This window comes from Spermophilus citellus (genome assembly GCF_964194105.1).
Source record: "Spermophilus citellus genome assembly, chromosome: 18".
NCBI lineage: Eukaryota > Metazoa > Chordata > Mammalia > Rodentia > Sciuridae > Spermophilus > Spermophilus citellus.
In genome coordinates this window covers 65520524-65544189 of record NC_138200.1, presented here as the reverse complement: position 1 = coordinate 65544189, position 23666 = coordinate 65520524, and the positions used below count along the sequence as shown (strand labels likewise).

The 23666-nt window shown below is 47.9% G+C and overlaps 1 protein-coding gene across 3 annotated transcripts in view; it reads left to right on the top strand.

Annotated features, from left to right (window-relative positions):
• Window positions 1-23200, top strand: part of MBTPS1 (membrane bound transcription factor peptidase, site 1) — a 55199-nt gene extending 31999 nt beyond the window's left edge. For 2 of the 3 annotated variants that reach the window (XM_081274810.1, XM_081274811.1), the window contains exons 12-23: window positions 3319-3463; window positions 7052-7240; window positions 7717-7889; window positions 9185-9300; window positions 9914-10070; window positions 11069-11193; window positions 11874-11951; window positions 14328-14468; window positions 16210-16341; window positions 17645-17771; window positions 20876-21006; window positions 22387-23200. In XM_081274810.1, coding sequence (XP_081130936.1) covers window positions 3319-3463; window positions 7052-7240; window positions 7717-7889; window positions 9185-9300; window positions 9914-10070; window positions 11069-11193; window positions 11874-11951; window positions 14328-14468; window positions 16210-16341; window positions 17645-17771; window positions 20876-21006; window positions 22387-22583 — 1711 coding nt within the window. In that variant the 3' untranslated portion in view covers window positions 22584-23200. The remainder of the gene's footprint in view (window positions 1-3318; window positions 3464-7051; window positions 7241-7716; window positions 7890-9184; window positions 9301-9913; window positions 10071-11068; window positions 11194-11873; window positions 11952-14327; window positions 14469-16209; window positions 16342-17644; window positions 17772-20875; window positions 21007-22386) is intronic. The other variant, XM_081274812.1, reaches the window with a different exon arrangement.
• The last annotated feature ends 466 nt before the right edge of the window (window positions 23201-23666 follow it).

Sequence of the window (23666 nt, the reverse complement as noted above, 5' to 3'; positions counted from 1 at the left end):
TCTCCGCTTTTGTTTTGTATGTGGTTTTTTGTACTGGAGATTGAACCCAAGGGTGCTTTATAACTGAGCTATATCCCCGTACTATTTCTTTTTTCTTTTTCTTTCTTTTTTTTTTTTTTTTTTTTGAGACAGGGTCTCATTAAGTTGCGGAGGCTGGCTTAGAATTTGCAGACCTCCTGCCTCAGTCGCTGGGATTACAGGCAGGTGCCAGATTATTCCACCAGCAGTGAGAGAATTCCCAAAGCTTCACGTTGGTTACTGTTTGCCCATCTGACAGATGAGTGGTGACTCCCCAGAGTTGTTTTAATACGCAGTTGTTTGGTTAGGAGTGGGGGACATTAAATGAAGTCTGTGCTCAGGGCATTTCTCCATCTTCCTTGCGAATTGTCATTCATTTCTCTTCCTATTGTTCTGAGGCTGTGTTGTTCCCTCCATTTTTAAGTCTTTTATTAGAGACAGTGACTCTTGGTCAGTGATACATGTCGTAGATCTGTCTCCCAGTTTATTGGGATTTTGTTTTTGAATTTACATAGGGTTTTTTTTTTTTTTTTTTTTTTTTGCCATGTTGGTAATTTTTTTTTTTTGGTCGGGGGTGGGGGGCGGCTTTAAAAAATATTGTTATGCATTGCAATTATACCTAATAGTGGGGTTCATTGTGACAGGTTCATGTGTGCATGTGACATAACTTGCCCCATTTCATTCCCCAGTACTTCCCCTTTCCCTCCTTTCCTCCCTCTCTGGTTTATACAGTGCTGGAGATTGAACCCAGGGCTTCAAATATGCTAGCAAGTGCTCTACCCCTGAGCGCATCCCCACACCACCCCATACTCATACATATGTGTATGTGTGTGTCTGTGTATATAGGCGCACATTTTTAAAATACCCACATGTTTATTTTTGTTTTTGTTTTTTGAAATGGGGTCTCACTAAGTTGCTCAGTCTGGACTTAACAATCCTCCTGGTCTAGTCTCTTGAGTAACTGTAATTACAGGTGTGTACCACCACACGTGGCCGGTTTTTCTTATTTTTTTCTTAGTCAGATTTGTTAGTGTTTCGAATTGCTGCTGCCCCTGACCTTGAGTCCTTTTTCTTTATTTAGTGAAAGGGAATCTTGCCCATCTTCTGATACTTGTTTGCTTTCTTCTGTTTACTTGAGAGTCCCTGATCCATTTGGAGTCTGTTGTACGTTTTGTGACATGCGGATCTAATTGTGTCTTTTGCCAAGTGTCCAACCACTTGTTGCAGGTCCATTTGTTAAAGAGTTCACCCTGTGTCAGGGATTTGAGGTGCTGTCTTCCTCATGTTGTAAACTGATGTGTACTGGCATGCCCCCGGGCTCGCTCCTTCCACCCTCCGGCCCCCTCCCCACTGTCCGGTGGTGAAGACTTTCCAGTTCACTTCAGGGCCTGGTTCCTAGTGGTGTGTTCACCTTTTTCTTGGCTTTTCTTGAATGCTTTGTTCCTTCATGTGAATTTTCATATCGCCTTATCAAAATCCATAACAGAAGCCTGTTGGCACTTTGGATTTTATCAAGTTTTAAATGAACCGAGAAGTGATATTTTTTGATGCTGAATAATTTTGTATGAGGGCAGAGGATGTCTCTGTTCATTCAAGGCTTGTGTGTCTTCTGGGTTTGCAGCTGTCTGCCCATAGGTTTTGCACATTTTTTGGTAAGTTCAAGTATTTAAGCTTTTTGTTATTATATCCTCTAACTGTGGTTTTTATTCCTTCATGTTAATTTTATGTTCTGCTTTCCTGTGAATTACTGTTTGAATCGGTTTTACTATTGATTCTCTCGGGTCTGCCAGGCACACTGACACACCATGGAGTAGAGACGGTCGTCTGTCTTCCTCAGCCAGTCCACAGCCTGTTAGGGTTTTTTTCTGGCACCTTTCACTGCTAATACCTCCGGCAGAGGTTACATCTCACTGGAGACTCTTGGCTCCCTGTGTTGTTGTTGTCAGTGGAAATGCCTCTTGTGTCCCTCCATCAAGTAAGACGCTGGCTTTCTGATCAGGGTTGTGCCTCAGTTATGGTAGAACATCCCATCACTTGTTTTTTCTTGAGTGTTTTTTGTCAGGACTATGCATTGAGTGCTGTAGGCTTTTCCAGCATCTATAAAGGAATCTTTATGAATAGTTTAGAACTACTAATCTGGCTTGTGATATTAATGACTTCCTAATACCAAACCAGTTTCACACTCCTAAAATAAATCCCGCTGCATTTTTATAATACTATTCTCTTAATGTGGTGTTGAATTCTGTTGGCTAATAACAGTTTCTTAGTTGGATTTTATTAGTTGGCTTACACTGTTTACAGAGCATAGGTGCCAGTGAAGTTCACAAGCACGTCAGCTAGAGCAGGCACTCTGCTGACTCGTGCGATTGTAGCCATGTGGCCAGCCGTCAGGATTTTTGGAATTAAGTGGTATCTGTTTTAAATGACTGAAAGTGACACATGCAGATTATAACTGCCTATGAAACTCATAGTATCCCTAAAGACATTGTTTGGATTTGTCTTGGCTTTGTATTTACTGGGCCCAGATAATCTTTGTTACAGTGAGCTGATAAAGCCCTGTTTGTGTGATTGACCTTTGAGCTAGGTAGCCATCCTTAGATGAAGAAGCTGAGCAGAGCCCGTGCCGCCACACACCATGCAGCTTGATAGGCAGGTCCACAAACGCCTGGCCTTCCAGGGAGGTCATCTTGGGTCATTTCTGAAGCACTGGCTTCCTGCCGTCCTCTTACCTGTGCATAGGTGACACTGGTTTTGTGCTAGGAGTGGCGCTGACCCTGCACAGGTTCATTCCAGGTGAGGGGACTGGGAAACAGGCAGAAGCACAGGAGCACTCGTGCAGCAGTTCCCTCCAGGCCCAGTGCCACGCCAGCTCAGATTTTGCCAGCAGTGCAGCAAGGATGCAGAGGACACATGTGAGGGAAAGGGACATCTCGATCAGGGAGTCTGCAGAAATCCAGCTTGGCCTTCCTAAGCTCCTCCTCCTGGCCTGCCCCCCAGGCCAGGTCTTAGAGAGTCGCCCCCGCCCCAGTAGCCAAGTACATCCACCATGTACACATTTCTTCCTGGGAAGCCCCCTTGAGATTCGAGTCCAAGGTTTCCTTTGGGGCCGGTCACACACTCTTCCCTGCCAGCCGATCGTACGACAGTCCAGCAGGCCTCACAGCAGCCTCAGCAACACAGCCAGGTCCCAGAAGCCAGCCAGGGCGGTGGCTGCAGGCAGGTCCTCTACTGTGCCCTGTCCTGCTCTGCTTCCCCTCCACTCTCTAGTGTGATCTCTCTAACCCTCTTCCCTTGTTTCAGTTTGAGCCCCAGCTACATCGACCTGACTGAGTGTCCCTACATGTGGCCCTATTGCTCCCAGCCCATCTACTATGGAGGAATGCCGACCATTGTTAACGTCACCATCCTCAACGGCATGGGAGTCACGGGAAGAATCGTGGATAAGGTGAAACTTCTCTCTGACTTGGTGGTGACTTAGACAGGGCCCAGGCCTTGAGCTCTTAGTTTTCTCTTTCGAAGTTAAGAAAGGAAAGATACTCTTCACCTGTCTCAGGTGACAAAGCTATCAGAGGTAGTGATTTGCCAGACCCTAAGTCTTTGCAGGAAGTCAGAACATAAAGAAACAAATTTCCCTTTTTTCCTCTGAGTTTGGCTCCTGTAATTTACAGGCACACTTGTGATTATTTTATTCCTTAATGAGCATAAGTGAGCCTTCCTATTTAGAATGTATGGTCTTTATTTTGAATTTTGCTTTTATAACATTTTGACTCTTTCCTGTGTCGACATTATCACAACAATAAGGGGCAAGGAAAAGAGCAGAGCCCTCCCTTCCAGCCCCAGCGCACTAGCAGTCACTGTTGAGGGCCCTCTTCCCTAGCCCTTGTTGGAAGTACATATTTTCATGACCTTTGAATGGTAGGCAAACATTTCCTTCTTGAAGTGTACCAGTATACTTTCAATGCTTGTTTGGCATTATCTCAAGTTTGTAGACTATAATTTGTTCACCGTTTCCCCTTGGGGGATAGCAGGAGGCCTTCAGCTGTAAATATTTCACTATCTTTGCATGTATGCTTTTCTTTTCTCCTGAATTATTTTCTTAACATAAACTCCCTGGATTGGAGTTTTGAATCAGAGGGTGTGAACATTATTATAGTTCTTGGCACATGTAACCACATCCTTTCTAAGAGTTCCACTGGCTTAGATTGCTGCTCATGGCATTAAGGGGAGGATGTTTCTCCTGTGCCTGCAACTGGTGGTACATGTCTTTATTTTTGCATTTCATGAGTTTTAAAAGTTGATATATAATTAATATACCATAAAGTTTACCCTTTTAAATTATGCATTTTGGTGGGTTTTAGTATTTTCACAAGGTTGTACCAATATCTCATTCTAGAACATGCCCATCACTCCATAAAGAAATTGTGCCATTGGCCGGGGTTGTGGCCTAGTGGTAGAGTGCTTACCTAGCATTCATGAGGCACTGGGTTCGATCCCCAGCACCACATAAAAATAAAAACAAATAAAATGAAGGTATTGTGTCCATCTACAACTAAAAAAAATATGAAAAAAGAAACTGTGCCAGCCAGGTGCAATGGGCATGCTTGTCATCCCAGCGACTGGGGAGGTGGAGGCTGGAGGATCAAGTTCAAGGCTAGCCTCAGCAGCTTAGCAAGGCCCTGTCTCAAAAAGTAAAAAGGGCTGGAGATATGGCCAGTGGTAGAGTACCCTTGGGTTTAATCCCCAGTACCAAAAACAAAACAAAACCCCAAAACAACAAAGCCTTACCCATTAGCAGTCACTCCCTGCTGCCTCACCTCAGCCTCCAGGCAGCCAGCCGTCAGTTTACCCACAGTTGAATGGCAGCATGTTGCACTGCCTTTCCCTGAGGGGCTTCTTTTTTGCTTGTTTTCAAGGTTCCTGGTGGGCAGGGCCCCATTCCCTTTCAGGGCTGATCAGTGCTCTGGTGTGTGTGTGCCCACTGCCCATCTGTTGGAATGGGTGTGCCTTGGCTTCCTAGGTGGCGCGGTTTCCACTTGACATTCTGAGGGGATGCTGTGCACGAGGCACTTCTCAGCCGTTCCCGAGGTGGAACTCTCGGGTATATTTGCTGATTTATTTCCTTTGAGCATTGCTTCTTCATTTCCTTGGCCTATTTTTCTACTGGAATTGGGATTTCCCTTGTCAGTCTTAGCAGGTCTTCCTGTTGTGGAGAACATGTGGGAAGTCCTGCCTGGCTGCACTTTAGTATTCCTTATTGTGGTGGGGTTTTATTTGTTTGTTTTTGCTTCTGTAAGTTTTTTATTTTGATTTAGTTGAATTTTCATCTTTTGTGATTGCTTCTGTTTCAAAGATTAGAAACTTACACCTACAGAGAGATAAAATTTCAATTTTAAGTTTGTTCTGATTTTCCTTTAATGTGATTGCTAAATTTTCGTCTGTGTTAATTTACATGTGCTAGGAGAGATGGAAGAAAGTTACCTTTTCTCATTTGCTGGCCAGTGACCCCAAGAGCATTCACAAGTCCCTTTCTTCCTCACATTCTGTGATGCTCTAGCTGGCAAATAATTTTCTTTTCGATAATTCTTTTAAAATGCCAATTGACGTGGGCTTCATTCTTGCTATGTGGAACAGGAGGAAGATGAGTGGTTTGGTTTTGTAGAAACCCGGCTGGTAGAGGAGCAGGTGCTTGTGTCTTCCAGGTGGTTGCCTCCTGCCTCCTGCTGTGCCTCCTCCCACCCCCGAGGGACAGCTGGGCAGTGGCCCTACAACTGCAGCGCCCTTCTCCAGCTGTCCGTGCAGGCCATGGGGTGTGATTAGGGTGCTTGGCATCCTTGACTTTTGATTTCTCTGAATTGGTGTAATTCTTTCTGTGTGTGCGACAAATGGGTATCTAACCTGAAGGTGGAATGTTTTCATTATATAAATTCTCTAATCAGATCAAAGTTGTTTATCAAAGTTCTTTGATATGTGACCCCAGTTTTTATTTTTTTATTTTTATCTTTTTTTAAGAAATGAAAGAAGTAAGTTTTTCCCTTTATTAAGGACTAGAATATTTTGTGGAGCTACAAAGTGAGGAAAACTGAACACTGAACAGTAGAAAGACAGTAAATATACAGTGTTTTCCAACAAGCCATAAACTATTTTCAACATTAATTTTTCATTTATTTCTTTAAAAATACATTCAAATATATTTTTAAAATCAGAAAATTCAAAAAGAAAAAAAATGAACTCTCCCTAGTATACCTTGAGGAAGCTTGTTTCTCTGAAAAGAGGCACCTGGACTTCAATCTCTTTCCTGTTACGTAAATATTCATATGCAGGCAACAGCCAATTATGTGCTTTGTATTCCTTTCTATAACACAATTAGTCTATGTTGCTTTTTAAGTGAATTTTAAATACACTTTAGATACCAGTACATATCAACCCACTTTGGACTCACCCATTCTTTAACAAGTTCAATTAAATCCAATGGGATGGATATAACTATGGAAATATCTTTAAGTAACAAGCAAAATGGCCCCTTTACTGGATGTTTAGTTTGTTTAAAAAAAAAAAAAAAAACACTGGAATCTAAAATATTAGACATGCAACATGGGGTCTTACAGGCAAAGTTACTGGGTCAAGAGGTGAACATCTAAGTAATTTTGATACAATTTGCAAAAATAGTTTCTGCATCTTACTAGCAGAAGTGGTGGTACGAAAGTGTCCTGAGAGCATTAACCCCTTCCTGAAATGTGGGGGAAGGAGAATGGGAAGGAGGCTGTATCCTGTCCTGGACTGCAGCACTGTCCCCTGTTTTTATATGGTGGGGAAAAGTCTCCATAAATTGGAGACTCCAAAATAGTGGTTTCTGGACTTTCTACTGCATATCTTCCAGACCCACAGGCTGCTTCTCTGTTCATTAATTTCATTTTGCCCAATTAAGTGAAGTATTTCTCAAAAGCCAATTGGGTAATGTAGGAGTGGAGGTCTGTCTGTCTGTCTGTCTGTCTGTCTGTCTCACTTCAGCCCCAGCCTGTCTCTTGTCCTGCAGCCTGACTGGCAGCCCTACTTACCGCAGAATGGAGACAACATTGAAGTCGCTTTCTCTTACTCCTCGGTGTTATGGCCTTGGTCAGGCTACCTGGCCATCTCCATCTCTGTGACGAAGAAGGCAGCTTCCTGGGAAGGTATCGCCCAGGGCCATGTCATGATCACCGTGGCGTCCCCAGCAGAGACAGAAGTAAGGACAGGCCAGGACATGGCACGTTTCTCTTTACCTTTTCCCATTCCCTGCCAGGAAGGGAGAAACTGGCATAATGCCCAGGGTCGCGATTTCAAGTTCACAGGTAGGAGAGCCTCTAAGTTCAGAAACAGGGCTGTGATTCTCGTGCCACTGTGCCAACAGAGAGACCTCGTGCTGGATTTCAGGCTCGAGAGGAGCACATCAGAAGTGGGTCTTTCCGAGGAAGAAACACGGGCTCCTCCCCTCTAGTAGTTTTCAGGAACACCGTGCCTTCATTTTAATCTCAGCCCTGGAGAGTTTGAGGGTATCAATTGTGATACACGAATGTTGCCTCCGGTGTTTGTTGGTGCAGGTGGTCTTATTCAGACCATTTGGGTTAAACTGGTGCTAGAAACAACATTTTTGACCCTGAACACTTGATAGTTTTTCCTGGGATGGGATATTTCAAGGGTTTTTGTTTGTTTCTTTTGAAGTCAAAAAGTGGTGCAGAACAGACTTCAACAGTGAAACTCCCAGTGAAGGTGAAGATAATTCCTACACCTCCTCGGAGCAAGAGAGTCCTCTGGGACCAGTACCACAACCTCCGCTACCCCCCTGGCTATTTCCCCAGGGACAACCTAAGGATGAAGAACGATCCTCTGGACTGGTAAGCAGCTCCCCAGCCCAGGTGCTCTTGGCACCTCCACCCTGTCTTTCCTTCCACACCAGGGCTGGGCACCTTGTTCCTGCCACAGTTGAGGGTCCTAGTTGTGCCCCAGGAAACCTTTGTCTCCTTTAAAATGTTTACAAATACAGTTAAACAATTGCACAGTAAAAACTCAAGGTCATCCTCAGTTGCTTTTCCTTATCAGATTTCTCCCACTGAGTCAAGGGCAGACTAGATCTGAACCCTTTTAGGTTGCACCCCAGTCCTTTACACGTGGCCTTCTCTGTCCAGCTGAGTCCACATACTTGTTGATGCCTGCTAATGGTCCCCATGCTCCCCCGAATGCCATTCCCCATGTGGCAGACATGATCATCCTCTATAAACATGAACTGTCATGGTTTGCTTCAAACTCTCCAGTAACCAGCCACTCAGACTTGTTCATCTGGCCGCACCCAAGTTCACATGGTATGACCTGCATAGCCCGCCCCTGGCCCCTTTGTATATCCTTGCCTCACTCCCGATGCCCTGCAGAGCAGCTGAGCTGATCTTGGCCCAGGCTCACCTGCACATTAGTGTGAAGTGGAGGAGTTCGGCTCCATGGGACAAGCTGGAGCCAGGAGAAGCATTCAGAAATCTGACCAGGTGACTTACAGGACTTACAGGATCATTTTGCCTTTTAGACTTAGGGGACTGAGCCTGAGACAAGTAGTGGAGGATGAGGGGGCTGGCAGAGCGGTAGGGGCCTGTGGGCCTTCTGCGTGCAGGGCACTGTGGGCAGGTGGAGTTTGAGGGCCGAGGGGCCCAGGCGGGCCTGGGTTTGTCTGTGGGGTTTGGACAGACTACGCACCCAGAGCACGCAGAGGGAAAGCGAGCATGTTTGGCGGGGGGCGAGGAGAGGCGACACCAGGCTAGCTGCGTGTTGTCATACCCTTGTCCTGTGCAGCTTGCGCCAGCTCTGTTTCCATGGCTGCATGCTCAGCTCACGGTCAGATACAGGTGGTTGCTAGCAGTTTACACAAATACTACTGCCAAGGCAAGGCTTCATGCATATTTAAAAAAAATTTCTTTGACTGTTTCTTTATTTCACTATCATTGCGCCGTGCCAGGCCCGTGACCTCCTCTCATTACCGTTGACTGCGTCGTCGGCAGGTCTAGGATGGCTGAGGCGTGTGCCAGCTGCTGGTGCCTCAGGCCTCCTCCACTCAGGATGCTGGGGGCCTCCTGAGCTAACCCTGTGGCTGGACAGGCCTTAGTGGCAAGTGAAGGTGTTACTGCAGTGGCTTATTGCTTTTCAGGAATGGAGACCACATCCATACCAACTTCAGGGACATGTATCAGCACCTGAGAAGCATGGGCTACTTTGTGGAGGTCCTGGGCTCTCCCTTCACGTGTTTCGACGCCACTCAGTATGGTGAGCAGCAGTGTGCTAGCCAGGCCTCTTCCCCTAGAGTCATGTATGCGTGTATGACAGTGGACCTCAATTCCAGTGATAGGCAGTAAAGGGGGCCTGGGGAGCAAGGCCAAGCGGGAGTGAGACTCTGAGTGACACACTAGTGCTGAAGGGGGAAGGACAGGCATTTGTGGTCTTTTTGTTTTTAATTAAAAGAAGTTCTAGCAGAGTTATTCCCCCCACCAGCAGTGTATTTTTATTCCACAAAAACCAGGCTGTCTCCCCTTGTGGAGGTAGCCCACATTCTCCCTGAGCGTGTGCCCCCTGCTTTCCTGACCACAGCCTTCTCACTGTGGAGAGTGCCCACGTTCTCCCCGGGTGTGCCTCCGAGATAAGCGCTGGGTGTTTCTCTGAAGAAGAAAGGCAAACCAAAGACCACACAGCTGGCTGTTCCCTGTGCGTGGTTGTGCCCTGATCTTTAGTTTCCATCTCCTCCCTGGTGGCACAGGTGTCATAGAACAAGCTGTTGCAAATCAGTAACTTGAGGCACGGCTCCAGGAAAACACCACATTTCCAAAACGTTGGTGTCCTGCTGTTCAGAAGTGACAGTTGTCGAATCTGGGCTTTGTTGCAGGGACTTTGCTGATGGTGGACAGTGAAGAAGAGTACTTCCCTGAGGAGATCGCCAAGTTGAGGAGGGACGTGGACAATGGCCTTTCACTGGTTGTCTTCAGTGACTGGTACAACACTTCTGTTATGAGAAAAGTGAAGTTTTACGATGAGAACACAAGGTAATGATAGAAGCTGCTATTTGGATAGAAATTTGACATTTGGGGGCTGGGGATGTGGCTCAAGCGGTAGCCGCTCACCTGGCATGCGTGCGGCCCGGGTTCGATCCTCAGCACCACATACCAACAAAGATGTTGTGTCTGCCGAGAACTAAAAAATAAATATTAAAAATTCTCTCTCTCTCTCTCTCTCCTCTCTCACTCTCTCTTAAAAAAAAAAAAAGAAATTTGACATTTGGGGAATTAAACTCTATCCTGTTACTGATCTTTGTAGGTAGCAGAGTGTGGTGGGAAGAGCTCTCTGTAGGCACAGGAGCACGTGGCTGTAAAGTGAGAGGCTCATGGACCCGAGGTGCCCTTCTTGGAGGATTTCCATCTTTCCTCTTGCTCTTGCATACTTGAGTTTTCGAATTTCTATTTAGTTCTTTTCATCCTCCCATCTCTGTTACAGAATATGCACATTTACATGTACCAAAGGAACTGTTATCCGAAGAGACCATCTAGTTAATTAGTTATTGATTGAGGATTCCTAGGATATTAGAAATATCCTTGTATTTTTGAATTTTTTTTTAATGTAACTTGTACTTTTATAAGCTGCTTTTTTTTTTTTTTTTTTTGGTAGTGCTGGGGATTGAACCCAGGGCCTTGTGCACACAAGGCAAGCACTCTACCAACTGAGCTATATCCTCAGCCTATGAGCTACTTTCTTACCGCTTTTGCCTCATTGATTCCAGCTTGGTCTAGGCTGAGCAATTGTATGTGGTGCATTTTGATGAAGTACTGATTTTCATTTCATGAAATAAAGCTTTAGTGTGTTCTGCACCGTGGTGAAGCAGTTAACGTTTGTAGTATTCACAGTTAAGCTGCTAGTTTCAGTTGATGCTTGCTTGTAGATGGATGGATTGGACTGTGGCGGGGGTGTTCACTTGTGTTGTGGAAAGGGGAAGTGTGCCTGCAGTGTTTGACCTTCTGCCTTCTCTGTGCCTGTCACACTTTTCCAGGCAGTGGTGGATGCCAGATACTGGAGGAGCCAACATCCCGGCTCTGAATGAGCTGCTGTCTGTGTGGAATATGGGGTTCAGCGATGGCCTATATGAAGGGGAGTTTGCCCTGGCAAATCATGACAGTAAGGCTGCATGTGCGCGTGTTTTAAGAGGGTACATTACCACCAGAGCTGTAGGAGCAGAAGCTGTAGGAGCAGAAGCCATAGGCCTTTGAAGTCTTAAGTTTCAGAGAGAGAGAATGATGTGGTTTCCTAAGTAAATTGGAGTCTGTGGAAAGAACTGTCAGTGTTTTTCATAAAGTGTGTCTGCAAAGCTGTGTATCAGCCACTCCAGTTTTGTCCAGGTTTTGGAAATGAAAACCCTTCCTGTGAGCATCCCTATTTCAGTGCTACCTGGGAGGGTCTTTAGGTGCTGCATGATATCCAATAGGAAACACCTTGTAGGTTCCCAGTTATTTATAATATTTTGTTTATGAAACAACTTTGCACATTTCATTCTCCAGAGAGAAGCTTCTGGCTCTAGTTTCTAGCACAACATTTTCAGCATTATTGTTACTGGTCCTACAAGTCCTACTCTGACTTAACATCTGTCTGCAGAAGCCATGTTAATAATATTTTTTTTACTTGAATTTTGAGATGGTTTCTTATTTTAAGTGTAGTAAGGTACAGAAACTTCTCTTGTAAGATAAAAACAATCTGAAAAAAATAGATAATGCTTAAAGAGTTCATTTGGGTAGGCTAGTAGTTGTCAGCTGAACCTCTCGTGTGTCTGCTCCTGTAACTCTGAACAACTGTTTTTTTAGTGTATTATGCGTCAGGGTGCAGCATTGCTCAGTTCCCAGAAGATGGCGTGGTGATAACACAGACTTTCAAGGACCAAGGTAAAGGATCCTTTCCCTCCCTCTCTCCTTTTTTATTTAATAGCTTTATTGCATATGATTTACACACCTTCGAAAATGCACACAATTCAGTGATTTTTAGTGTATCCACAAAATTGTGTATTCATCACCCCCGGAGAAGTCCCATCAGCCATTCTGGTTCCTTTTCACGCTTTCTGCAGTGCTGTTGCTTGGCACCTCATCACGCATGGCATGGGAAGGGCGTGAAGGCGGAGGGAGGCAGAGGACGGGGAGACAGATTCCGACTGATGATTTGAGTGTATGTGTGTGGTGACCCCTGCAAAGGGAATGGAATTCCTTTAGGAGAGGGGTCCACATGTCTGCTTATTATTGCCTGTGAGTTTTTCTACTTCTGTGATTGCTAGATTACTACAGGAAGAGTCTGACCATGTTGTAAACTTCTTAGCTGTGTGAAGATAAGCAGCCATAATCACGGAGTGGCTCTAAGGTCCCCTTCAAGGTGGCGTTCCCATTCAGTTCGCTTCACGTAGACAGCACCCAAGAGGCCCAAGACAGGCTCCACATTAGTCTTTGTGACCACCAGGTGCTTGATGTTCAGGCCCCCTGGTGGGTGTGGAAGAGAAGGGCAAGCTGGGCCACTGCTGCCTTTGAAGGCCAGGTGCCAGAAGCAGGACAGTGAACAGAACCCAGGACATCCTTCCTACAGCTGTCACTCTGGAACTGGGATTCTGAACCACATGACTCCTCTTTGTTGAAAGTGGTGTGTCCCTCGTGGCAGGCTGGTAAGGATGTGCCAGGGGACCGTTTCCTCCTGCAGGTTGATAACTGTTCTTCAGAGTGACCAGCCTCTGCTGTTGTAGAGTCCTGCAGTTGAGAGCTAGGGACAGATTGATTAGTGGAAAATGTAGAATTCCTCAGCTTACCTGTCTGTAGCTAGAAGGTAGAACTTACTTCTGTATTGCCTGGAAGGTGTTTTGGTTTTGGTTTTTATCTTTTGTCAAGGCAGGTAGTTAGTGCACAGATCTGTATTTCCTAGGGTTAGTTTTAATTTTAAGCACATGATGATCCTGTCTTCCCAAGTGCTTGGCACTGTTCATGGGGGTTGAAGATTCTTTCTAAAAGCAGCTCGCACAGGCATGTCATGTCTGGCACCAGGCGTGTGGCACAGGGCAGAAGCCATGCTTTCTTCTTAAGGGTCTTGCTGCCTGTGGCAGTTCATTCATTTGGGGGTTTTTTTCTTTTTCTTTTTCTTTTTTTTTTTTTTTTTTTTTTTCTTCAAGGGGAGGGAAATGTCAAAAGTAGGTTTAAGGATGCATACTTTATTTGGAGGTTCTGATAGAGTCTGAAAATGAAAGTCAGTTGCCTTGGCTTTAAGTTGAATGATCTTTTTTGGATTCACAATAGGACTTTGAAAAGGATGCCTTTTAGAAAAAGGACAAAAACCAAAACCAAAACCAAGACACCTTTGGAAGTCCTGTGGTGCTGGAGCAGAAAAGACTATCATCAAAAACAAAGCTCTTATCAAGCCACGAGGTCACATGGCAGGCAGTGTGCAGTTTTCCCCATTTCTTCTGTTTTCCTGCTTTGTCGTGCCCTCCCTCCAAAGAGGCTTTCTTCAGTCTGCTCCTAGTGAAATACACAGAGGGCAGCAGATACTCTATGTAGCTGCAGGCATTCGAGATGTTATCAGCACAGAAGTGTCGGATTCTGATGAAGTGCTGGATTCGTTTTCTAGTGCTAAGGAAAGCCTTTGCTTTAGGGATCCTGTGAGTTACATGAGACCACTGATGATGGACACTCCTGGCGTTTATCCATTTTTACTTCTTGAGTCACTGAACATTTTAAATTGTGTCATCTGCTTGGGGAAAGGTAGGAAGGCTCTGCTGTTGGAATGTTTGTAATTGTGGAATTAATATAACATCTAAACTGAAGCTGAAAATATGTGGACATACACTTTAAATACTAGTTATCATGTTTATTAACATCCTAGCTTTTAATCACAAAGCACGAAGACGCTGATGTCTGTATATGTGACTACTCATGGACACCTCGGTATAGAATGAGCTGTTGGCTGCTTCCCCTGTACATGAGGGCTGACAGCAGGCTTCCAGCATAGTAAGAAGGGGAAACATTTGTTATTTTAAGATGAAAAGGGACAGGTAACACCTTTAGGAGCACAGACATCGTGTGCCACCATCTAAGTGAAAATGACAGAAGAGGGCATGGAAATACACACATTAGTGAATTTCACTGAAAACAAAAGTGATGGTGCTTAAGATGCACTTTCCTGTCCAAAAAGTTTGCTCTGTTTGTTTGAATATTAGATTTTACAAATTGTTTTTGGAAACTGGAAAGTCATTTCTCAGCAATAACTGTCATATTGTTGTGTTGTTTCAGGATTGGAGGTTTTAAAGCAGGAAACCGCGATTGTTGAAAATGTCCCCATCTTGGGACTTTATCAGATTCCAGCGGAGGGTGGGGGCCGGGTCGTGCTGTATGGAGACTCCAATTGCTTGGACGACAGTCACCGACAGAAGGGTGAGAAGAAAGTAAACAGGCACACAGCCCTATGCCCTGGGTTCCTAGGGAGGCAGAGGTAAGGCTCTGCTGGGTGAACGTGAGTGCGGACAGCTAGGGACTCCAGTCACTTTGCCAGCCTGGAGTGTTTTGATAGGTATCTAAGTGTGGGCCCATTTAGTAAGTAAAACAATACTGCCTCTACTGGCCAAGATACCTCTCCTCCCTTCTCACTGCATTTAGTGGAGAGCCCCTTGATCTGAGTGACCAAGGCTCTGCCCATCCTTGCCGCCCTGGGTTTTGTGTCCCTCCCTGGCACGGCATGTGCAGGTGCCCTGATCGGGTCTGACCCACTCTTCCCGCCTTCTCAGCCCTGTTGCCTGGAGGCCCTGCAGTCGCTGTTCCCCAGGACATGCAGGTAGAGGCTGTGTGAGCCTTGTCAGGGCGGGTCTCCAGTTACTCTCCTCAGGGATGAGGTGTGTCGGGGAGGCAGCCTCCTCTCGTTTTTAGCCTCTTGGTGCATCTTTGAATATGGAGTTTTAAGATTGGACACAGACTGGTGTTTTTCTTATTTATTAAGGAGAAAGCAGAGTGGCAAAAGTGTTAACCTGTTTTACCTGGTAAGGTGGTGATGGAGCCGGAACTGAGACCGAGTCTTCTGACTCAGGGAGACCAGGGTGGGAGGGTGGCAAGTAAAGGCCAGCGATGGCAGATGGCGAGCAGCTCCGTGGGCACTTCCTCCAGTTTTCAGTTGAGGTTGACTGAATCATAAGCCTTTATGTAAATCCTTAGAATATAATTAGTCTTTTTAAAAATCAAAAGTAGTGTTAAAGTCACAGTTAAAAGAAGATTAATGCTTTTATTTCCAGAGATTCTAAGACCTGAGAGCAACTGGTAAGAGTCTTTATTCAAAATTTAAATACCTGAGAGGATGTCTACATCCTTAAATGTGGAATGACCGCTGTGTGCTCTCTCACAGTGACATGCATGGCCCAGAAGTGTTCTTCCAGGAGAGGGAAGCATTTACTGGGACTTCCCCCTCTCGAGTCTCATGTAGTTCCCATCGATGTTAACATAGTAGGTGGGCAGACACAAGGAAAGACCAGAGATCCCAGCTCTTGAGTGCTGCAGAGCTTCAGCAACCACCTGAGGAAGGAGTGGCGCTGAATGGGAGCTGCTCACAGCCTGGTCCAAGATGTCCCTGAAAAAGAATTGTCCATCTGGCTGGGTCCACTGACTCAAAGGCCAGCTCAGCAGGCTCTAGGAGACCCACTTCCTGCTTAAGGGGTGCTCTAGGATGCTGACAGAGGCGCCGGCCCCCTGTGCTCCTATACCTGGAGCCACTCTTCTTGAGTCCAGCGTGTAACGGACATCTCATCATCTCACTGTCTTGGAAGCAGCTCCATTCCGCCCTCATCCATGAGGGGCCCAGAGCCGAGGGTGGCCCTTGGGCAGTTGGTCCTGTCCATGGCAGTGGTACTGCTCTGAGTCTGCCAGCTCGTGCCTTAGGTGGATTCATGTTTCTCAAGAATGGAAGCCAGGGATGTGTCCCTTTCACTTTGACCTAGATTTCTGACCTTTACATGCCTGTTTTCCCCTCCTTTAGAGAGCTAGCTTTCTTTTATTTTCCTGTAGAATTATTTTTTAAAAAATAATTGCCATGGCTGGGGGTGTAGAGCACTTGCCAGCACACGTGAGGCCCTGGCTTCCATCTTCACCACAAAACAGCAAAGTCCTCAACAGCTTGCTTCTGACTCCACAGATTGCTTTTGGCTTCTGGACGCGCTCCTTCAGTACACGTCGTACGGGGTGACTCCTCCCAGCCTCAGTCACTCGGGGAACCGGCAGCGCCCTCCCAGTGGAGCTGGCTCAGCCACACCTGAGAGGATGGAAGGTGAGTGAAGGCTGGAGCTGGCCAAACTCAATGTTGCCACCAGCGGTTTGTCCTGGATGCTGCTGGTGGCCAAGCAGGTGGCAGCTGACCTGTAAGGGTCCATCCTGGCAATTCCAGGGTCGATGGGCATGGAGGGCGTTTGGGATCTCACCCATGCTCCCCTGGCCCTGGTTCATGCTCACTGTCACAGAGGCCATGCTGGCTCCAGGGGTCTGCAGGGATAGCCGCCAGCGTTCATAAGCACTCATTAGGTACCAGGCACCAGACTGCAGTGCTCTAGGGAGGATTAGCTCACTAATACCTCCCAGTAATCCCGTGAAAGGAGATATTATTACGACCAGTTTATAGATGAAGAAATGGGAGCTGAGAGAAGTTAAGTAGTTGCCCCAGGTCGTGGGGCGGGTGTGTGGTAGAGCCAAGGGCCCCCAGCAGAGCTGCATGGATCAGGCCAGTTCACCACAGACTCTGGCTGCCCCAGCACTCTCAATAGACATGTTCTGGGACCATGTAAAAATATGTAGCAGCTACACGAGAAAAGTAAGCAGCCCATCTACTCAGGACAGGGAAGTAGGAGCATCGCAAGTTCAAGGCCAGCCTGGGTAGTTTCTCCAATAAAACAAAGAAAAGGTCAGGGGTGGGGCACGTGCAAGGCCCTGTGTGGAATTCTTACTACTGCTGGAAAAAACTAAATGGGCTGGGATGTGGCTCAGTGGTAATGTGCCCCTGGGTTCAAGCCCCAGTCAAAAGAAAAGTAGAGTTTGCTTTAGTAATATTCCTTAGCCCAGCACATCACAGATGTGTTCACTCAGGTGGGAGACACAGGCCCTGTTTCCGTTTTCAATAGCCACATGTGGCTAGTGGTACAGCACTGGGTGGTGCAGATTTAAGAAACAAAACTTTAAAATTATGGAACCTTGTTTGTTTTGGGGTTTCGCTTTTATTTTTTGCCAGGAAATTGTTCCAGAAGAGAGGATTTTTCTGTGGCAGCTATCTGGTTACAGAGTCTTCAAGGGTGGCCTTGTGCATGTGGTGATGGTCAGCAGACGTTGACTGGCCAGTGCTTTGTATGCGTGGTTCCATTTAAAGGATCTGTGCAGACTCCTCTGCTCCCCTTCCCAGTGAAGGCGAGTGTTGTCTGGGGGCTGCCCATCAGGTCTGGTCCCGAAGCTCGTGGGGGGCGGTCCGACAAGGCACCGTAGGCTGCTGGCAGGAGCCACAGACCAGCTCCCATAGCCATGTCTTCTCCCTGCATTTTAATAACAGTGCTCGTTTCCCTTTTTGTTGGTACTGCTGCTGACCACAGGAAACCATCTGCACCGGTACTCCAAAGTTCTTGAGGCCCATTTGGGAGACCCGAAACCCCGGCCTCTGCCAGCCTGTCCACACTTGTCTTGGGCCAAGCCACAGCCTTTGAACGAGACAGCGCCCAGGTCAGTGTCTGCATGTGCTTTTCCCTATTCCACAGGGCTTGTGACTCATTCCTTTTTTCTTACAAGAGAGAATGGAATTTTACTGCCATCATTATTGGAAAATCCGACTTCCTGGCTTGTTTCTGCTGAAGGTTATGCATGGCATGTGCCCTCACCTTGGCCTTTAGGGTGTGCTCTTTTGTGGTGTCCCGCAGCAGGTGCTTGGGGAGTTGGGGCTGTGCTCCTGTCAGCCCTGTTCACAGCTGCTCACAGCCGTGCTGGAGCAGAAGCTCTGGCCTGCGGTGGGGAGTCGGTGGCTGCGGCAGGTGTGCGTCCTGTTCCAGGTGTTGGTTATGGAACAGACCAGGTCTCTCTCCTGCCCTCACGGGCAGAGGCTGCCCGTCGGCCTGGGTTCTGCCGTGGCAGCCTGACCAGGAAGAGTGCCATGTGCCATTCATGTCCTGTGCCGGTGGCATGGCTGGTGAGGCTCCCTGTCCCACAGCAGCCCTGGCCTCTGTCTGCAGGTCTCTGCTCCTCCAGGGCCGCCTGAAGCCGCACTCCGCCCACTCACTGTCTGGCCTCTTCATCTGCCTCGTTTCCTTTTGGCTGCAGAACTTGAGTATTGCTGCTGTTTCTCTCTTGGGCCAGCTCAGGCCAACTCTTCTCTTTCTTTGGGACATCCCTGCCTGTGCAAGACAACATGACGATGCTTCTCCTGAGAATGGGGGTGGGTTCTGCAGTGGTGCAGTGGGCAAGGTGTCAGGGATGCCATCGGAGCCCTCTCCTCGGGAAGGCGTGGAAATGCTCTCTGCTTTCCTAGTTGCCATAGCAGAGTGCTCTCATACACCAGCCAGTGACCTAGTCGTCATAGCAGAGTGCTCTCATACACCACTCAGTGACCACATGCCTTCATTCAGAACAGGCTCCACAGACAGCCAGAAAGTGGTAGAATCATCACACTGTCTTCTGAGCCGTAGAGTTCTTTCTCAACTTTAATTACTGGGTACTTTCCATTCTAGTTAACATCCCATCATTTAAAACTTTTGATATGTTTCTATTTTTGCATCCTTTTTATTTGTAACCTACTATTATTGTAGCATTCTTTATATTCCATACATGGTCAGAAATTTACACTCGAGGACAGTCAGTACTGGCTACAGTTATGAAAACGCAGTTTTCTCCATAGTGCCATGCAGGACTCTCGTAAGAGTGACAGAATTTCGGGCTGGGGATGTGGCTCAAGCGGTATCGCGTTCGCCTGGCATGCGTGCTGCCCGGGTTCGATCCTCAGCACCACATACAAAAAAAGCCAAAAAATGTTGTATCCGCCGAGAACTGAAAAATAAATATTAAAATTCTCCCCGCCCCTCTCTCTTTAAAAAAAAAAAAAAAAAAGAGTGACAGAATTTCTTCGTATCTGCCTGCCACATAAGTGGTCATCAGACACTGCCGTCAAGGGTGTTGGTCATGTGCAGCTGCTAGGCTTTGATGTTCTCTGTCATTCCCAGCAATTCCTTCTCCTTAATCCATTGCCCTGCTTCATATTCGTCTCATGATTCACATCTGTTGAAATTTATTCTCAGTCCTCAGAGATGGAGACAGATGTTCTGGTCCCTGAGAGGGAGACCAATGTTAGCTAGCCGCGGCAGCCACTGGCCAGGCCAGGTTTCCATCTGTCGGAATGATGGATTTCTCGCTCCTTCACTGGGCATTGGTGTCCTTTCCTAGAGCCACTCTGGGAGTGTCAGCCCCACGAGACACCCCACTGAAGGTGGACCCTCCCCTCCACCAGTGTGCTGCTCCCACCTCTGCTGCCTCTGGAAGTGCCAGCACCGATGTTAAACTCCAGGGCAGGACATCACTGTTAGGTGACAGTGCAGCCCTCACACACCCAGCTACAGACACGAGGCTCGAGTGCCTTTAATCCCATAACTTTTGTCGGTTAAGTTTTCAGACGGGTGAACCCTCAGCTGCAAAGTCACACAAAACAGACCGGCTGCAGCGCCTGTGGGCACTTTCCCAGCCACCAGTAGCTGGGGCCGCTGACGGCTCCCTGCCCTGCCTAGGCATCCTCTCCGCACCCCCCACCTGTATGGGCTCCACACTCCTCTTCCCCTGTGGCTGTCATGGGACCAGGTGTCCTTACCTTCACTTGACCAGAGTAGAAACTGTCTGACGGCTTCCAAATGCACTGACAGCAGAAAGACAGAATTCGTCATTTACAAACATCTCTCTCACTGAAGCCAGAACAGCACGGAGTTTCCCTCCGCGCCCTTCCTTGGACCTCAGTGTCTACCTGTGCCGTCTGCTGCTGGTTGCTGGGGATTGGACACGGGCTGCTTTTTCTTTTTAGTTATCGATGGACACAATACCTTTATTTTGTGTATTTTGTGTGTGTGTGTGTGTGTGTGGTGTTGAGGGTCAAACCCAATGCCTCACACGTGCTCACAAGCCCCAGGCTGCCACTGACTTCTTGAGTTGGCGGTCATATTGCTTGAATGGGCTGCTCAACTTCTGAAGATTAACGATCCTGTGCTACTACAGAGAGCACATCTTGTCTGAGGGTCACCACCACACACATGGAGGTGGTGTTCCTGTGTGTTGTATCCATGCTGTCTCACTAGTTGGTGGCTCGTGTGCTTGTCCAGTTCTCACCCCAGGTGGTTTTGTTGAGGACATGCTGGTGCCCAGCACTGGTCTGTCCAGTCCCTGTGCATGGTCCTGGAGTGCCCTCCACTGTAATGCTTTGCACCCAGCAACGCTTGGTACCCAGTGCAGCAGAAGGCCTCCAGGCACCCACCCATGTCCACTCCTCAGCCTCAGTCCCCCCATCCCTGGCTCCTTTCAGGGGTCCATCTGGACTGTCCTTGTGTTGTGTGGCAATGTTTCCAGTTTTAAGCAGGAAAGGGCTCCTGTTGGCAACACTGTAGACCTAGTAGAACACGGAGAGCTCAGAGCATGGACCACATGGTGGTTTCTCTCAGGACCTTGAAGTGGTCACTTGCTCTGCAGCGGTGGTCAGGCAGGTAGAGGGGGAAACTTGTTGCTTTGCTGCTGCTTAGGTGCTGGCTGAGCTTCCTGGGATGGCATGTTGCTTATCCTTGTTTTCATCTGTTCCCCTGAAGCAATCTTTGGAAACATCAGAAGTTACTCTCCATCGACCTGGACAAGGTGGCGTTACCCAACTTCCGATCAAATCGCCCACAAGTGCGACCCTTGTCCCCTGGAGAAAGTGGTGCCTGGGACATTCCTGGAGGTGAGTCCTCAGGTGCTTCGCCCTTGTGCTGAACTTTGCTGTATCTTGTTCCAGATGGTCTCCTCCTGCCCCTAGAAGGTGGACAGGCCACTCCTGCTTTTACTTTTCCAGGAGCCATGGCAGTCCTGGTTTTCTTTGTGGTGTGGGTCAGCCAGAAGTGGGTCTGCAGGATGAAGGTGTTACTCTTTCTCTTAGAAAATTCCTCATTGATGTTCTAGTCTCATCTTCTTTCGTGCTGGCCAGGTGATACACTTGAAATGTTCCCAAGTCACTTGCACACTCGTGAGAGCTGTGCAAACCAGCAGGACCCAGGGAGCCTGTCTTACGCTGGTTTGCAGCAGCTGTGCTGGCCATAGGTCTCTGGTTCTCTACCCTCCCATATCTAGGATGGCAGTCAGCTGAGCTGGGCTGTGCCCTAAGGTGATCTGTCCTGTGTCCTCCCCATACAGTGCCTTTGACCTGAATAGAATACTCGGGACAAGTCCTTCTTCTTTAGTGAGATGATCTGTACCAAGTCACTCCAGCTGAGTATGGGCAATTCTTCTGCCCCATGAACCCCTGCAGTCTCCCCAAGGACTCTTAGCTCCAAACAGGGTTTTCTGGGTTTCAGGACTTGACCAGAAACCCCTGGGATCAGGAAGGAGTGCCCTTGAGTTGTGGTCACACGACCTGAACAGGTTCCTCACTTCTGAAGATTAATGATCCTGTGCTGCCACAGAGAGCACGCCTTGTCTGATGGCACCTCCGTGTGTGTGTGGTGGTGACTGTGGCGTTCCTGCGTGTTGTACCCATGCTGTCTTACTAGTTGGTGGCTCACAGTCTTGTCCAACCTAACCTGGGATACTGAGGGTTTCACATGTTGGTCACAGGGTGCGCTGATGATGGCTGCAGAGTCATTGACGTTCTAAACCAAGGGTCCTGCAGTGGCCACTCTTGGTTTTCACCCACGTCTTGTCCTGGAAGGGCTTTCCTAGAAATGAGGGTGTGGCCTTCCCAGCTCTTTGCCTTGCTTCCTTCCTCTTCCTTCTTCTATCAAGGCTGATCCATCTTCTGTTGCTGTTAGGGACACAAAATGTCTGTCTGAGCCCCACTGTTGTAGGCTATGACAGGAGCGAAGCTCGTTCCTTCCCAGGAAGAGGGGCCAGAGCCCCCTGCCCTCTGCTAGGAGTGCTTTTGCTTGACTGGGGAGCCATGCTGCCCCCCTCTCTCTCCCACGCTCTGTTAACAGCCTGGGTCACTTTAGTGGAGGCTGAAAAGTGAAGTGTGTCCTGCTCCTCAGCTAATGAAATCAGAGCCGTTGGTTTCTGAGGAGTCTGGCTTGTAGAAAGGGCTTTGGCAGTAGCTCTGTGACACTGCTGACTCTCCATTGTCCTCCTGCAGGGATCATGCCTGGCCGCTACAACCAGGAGGTGGGCCAGACCATTCCCGTGTTTGCCTTCCTGGGAGCCATGGTGGTCCTGGCCTTCTTTGTGGTGCAAATCAACAAGGCCAAGAGCAGGCCGAAGCGGAGGAAGCCCAGGGTGAAGCGTCCCCAGCTCATGCAGCAGTTTCACCCACCAAAGGCCCCATCAGTGTGACGGTCAGACTGGCTGAGCCTGCAAGCCAAAGAGTTTTTGAGGATGGCTCTGGTGGGCAAGCAGAGCCTGGGAGGGTTTCCCAAGAGGCTCCTCTTTCAGCAGGATCCAACCTCCAGTTGCAGCTCAGTTAGAGTGTCCTGTCTGCAGGCCCCCTCCTGGGTCCCGTGCAGGCCTGGTGGCACACCTTGATGCACCTCACACCTGGGCCCCTGCAGGAGGGACTCGGCGGCGGCAGCAGCAGTGGCAGCAGCTCACCAGCAGCTGAGCGCACCAAAGATGGCGGAGAGCTCCTGTTAACTACGTGAGACAGCCACCAAGCTGAGCTGGTTAAAGGCTACTTTCTATATTTATTGTTGGGAAAGTCACTTTAAAGACTTGTGCTATTTGGAAGCAAAGCTATTTTTTTGTCAATGGAATGCAGTTTTTTACTATGACATCATAAGGAATCACTCTCTTTTCTGACTGAGGTTCAAAGGAGACTGGCACAGATCTGTGAAACACAGACCTTTGCTTTATTTTTATAAGTATCGATTGCCATCATGTTTTGTAATTTGGGGTCTTGATTTCACCATTGTCGGTGAAGAAAATTTTCAATAAATATGCATTACCCATATGAAGCTGGAGAGCACTGTGTCCCGCCGGCTCCTCTTCTCATTTCTCTCTGGTGACAACCTGGAACAGGTGCCAGTTGGCCTGTGAGTTTTTCTACTGAGAGCTAAGTCACGGACCACACGACTTTCCACTCTAAAGTGCCCTGTCCAGGGAGTCCTGGGGTTTGCTGAGTTAGGCAGCCATCGCCATTCACTGTCAGATTCCAGAAGAAACCCTGTGCTGTGTGCTGTCACCGACTCAGGGTGACTCACAGGTGGTCCTTGCAACTGGCTTCTTTGACTCTGAGTCCCGTCCTCAAGGCTCTCGTGTGTCATGTGTCAAACTTTGTCCTTTTGTGCCTCGACACTCCTCCACCCCCAGTGGTCAGTCTGCCCGTCTACCTGCTGCTGATGGGCACTCGGTGGTTCCCCTCTGGCGCTGCTGGGAGTGTTCGTGGGCAGTTTTGGTGGGGTGTGTTTCTCTTTCTCTTGG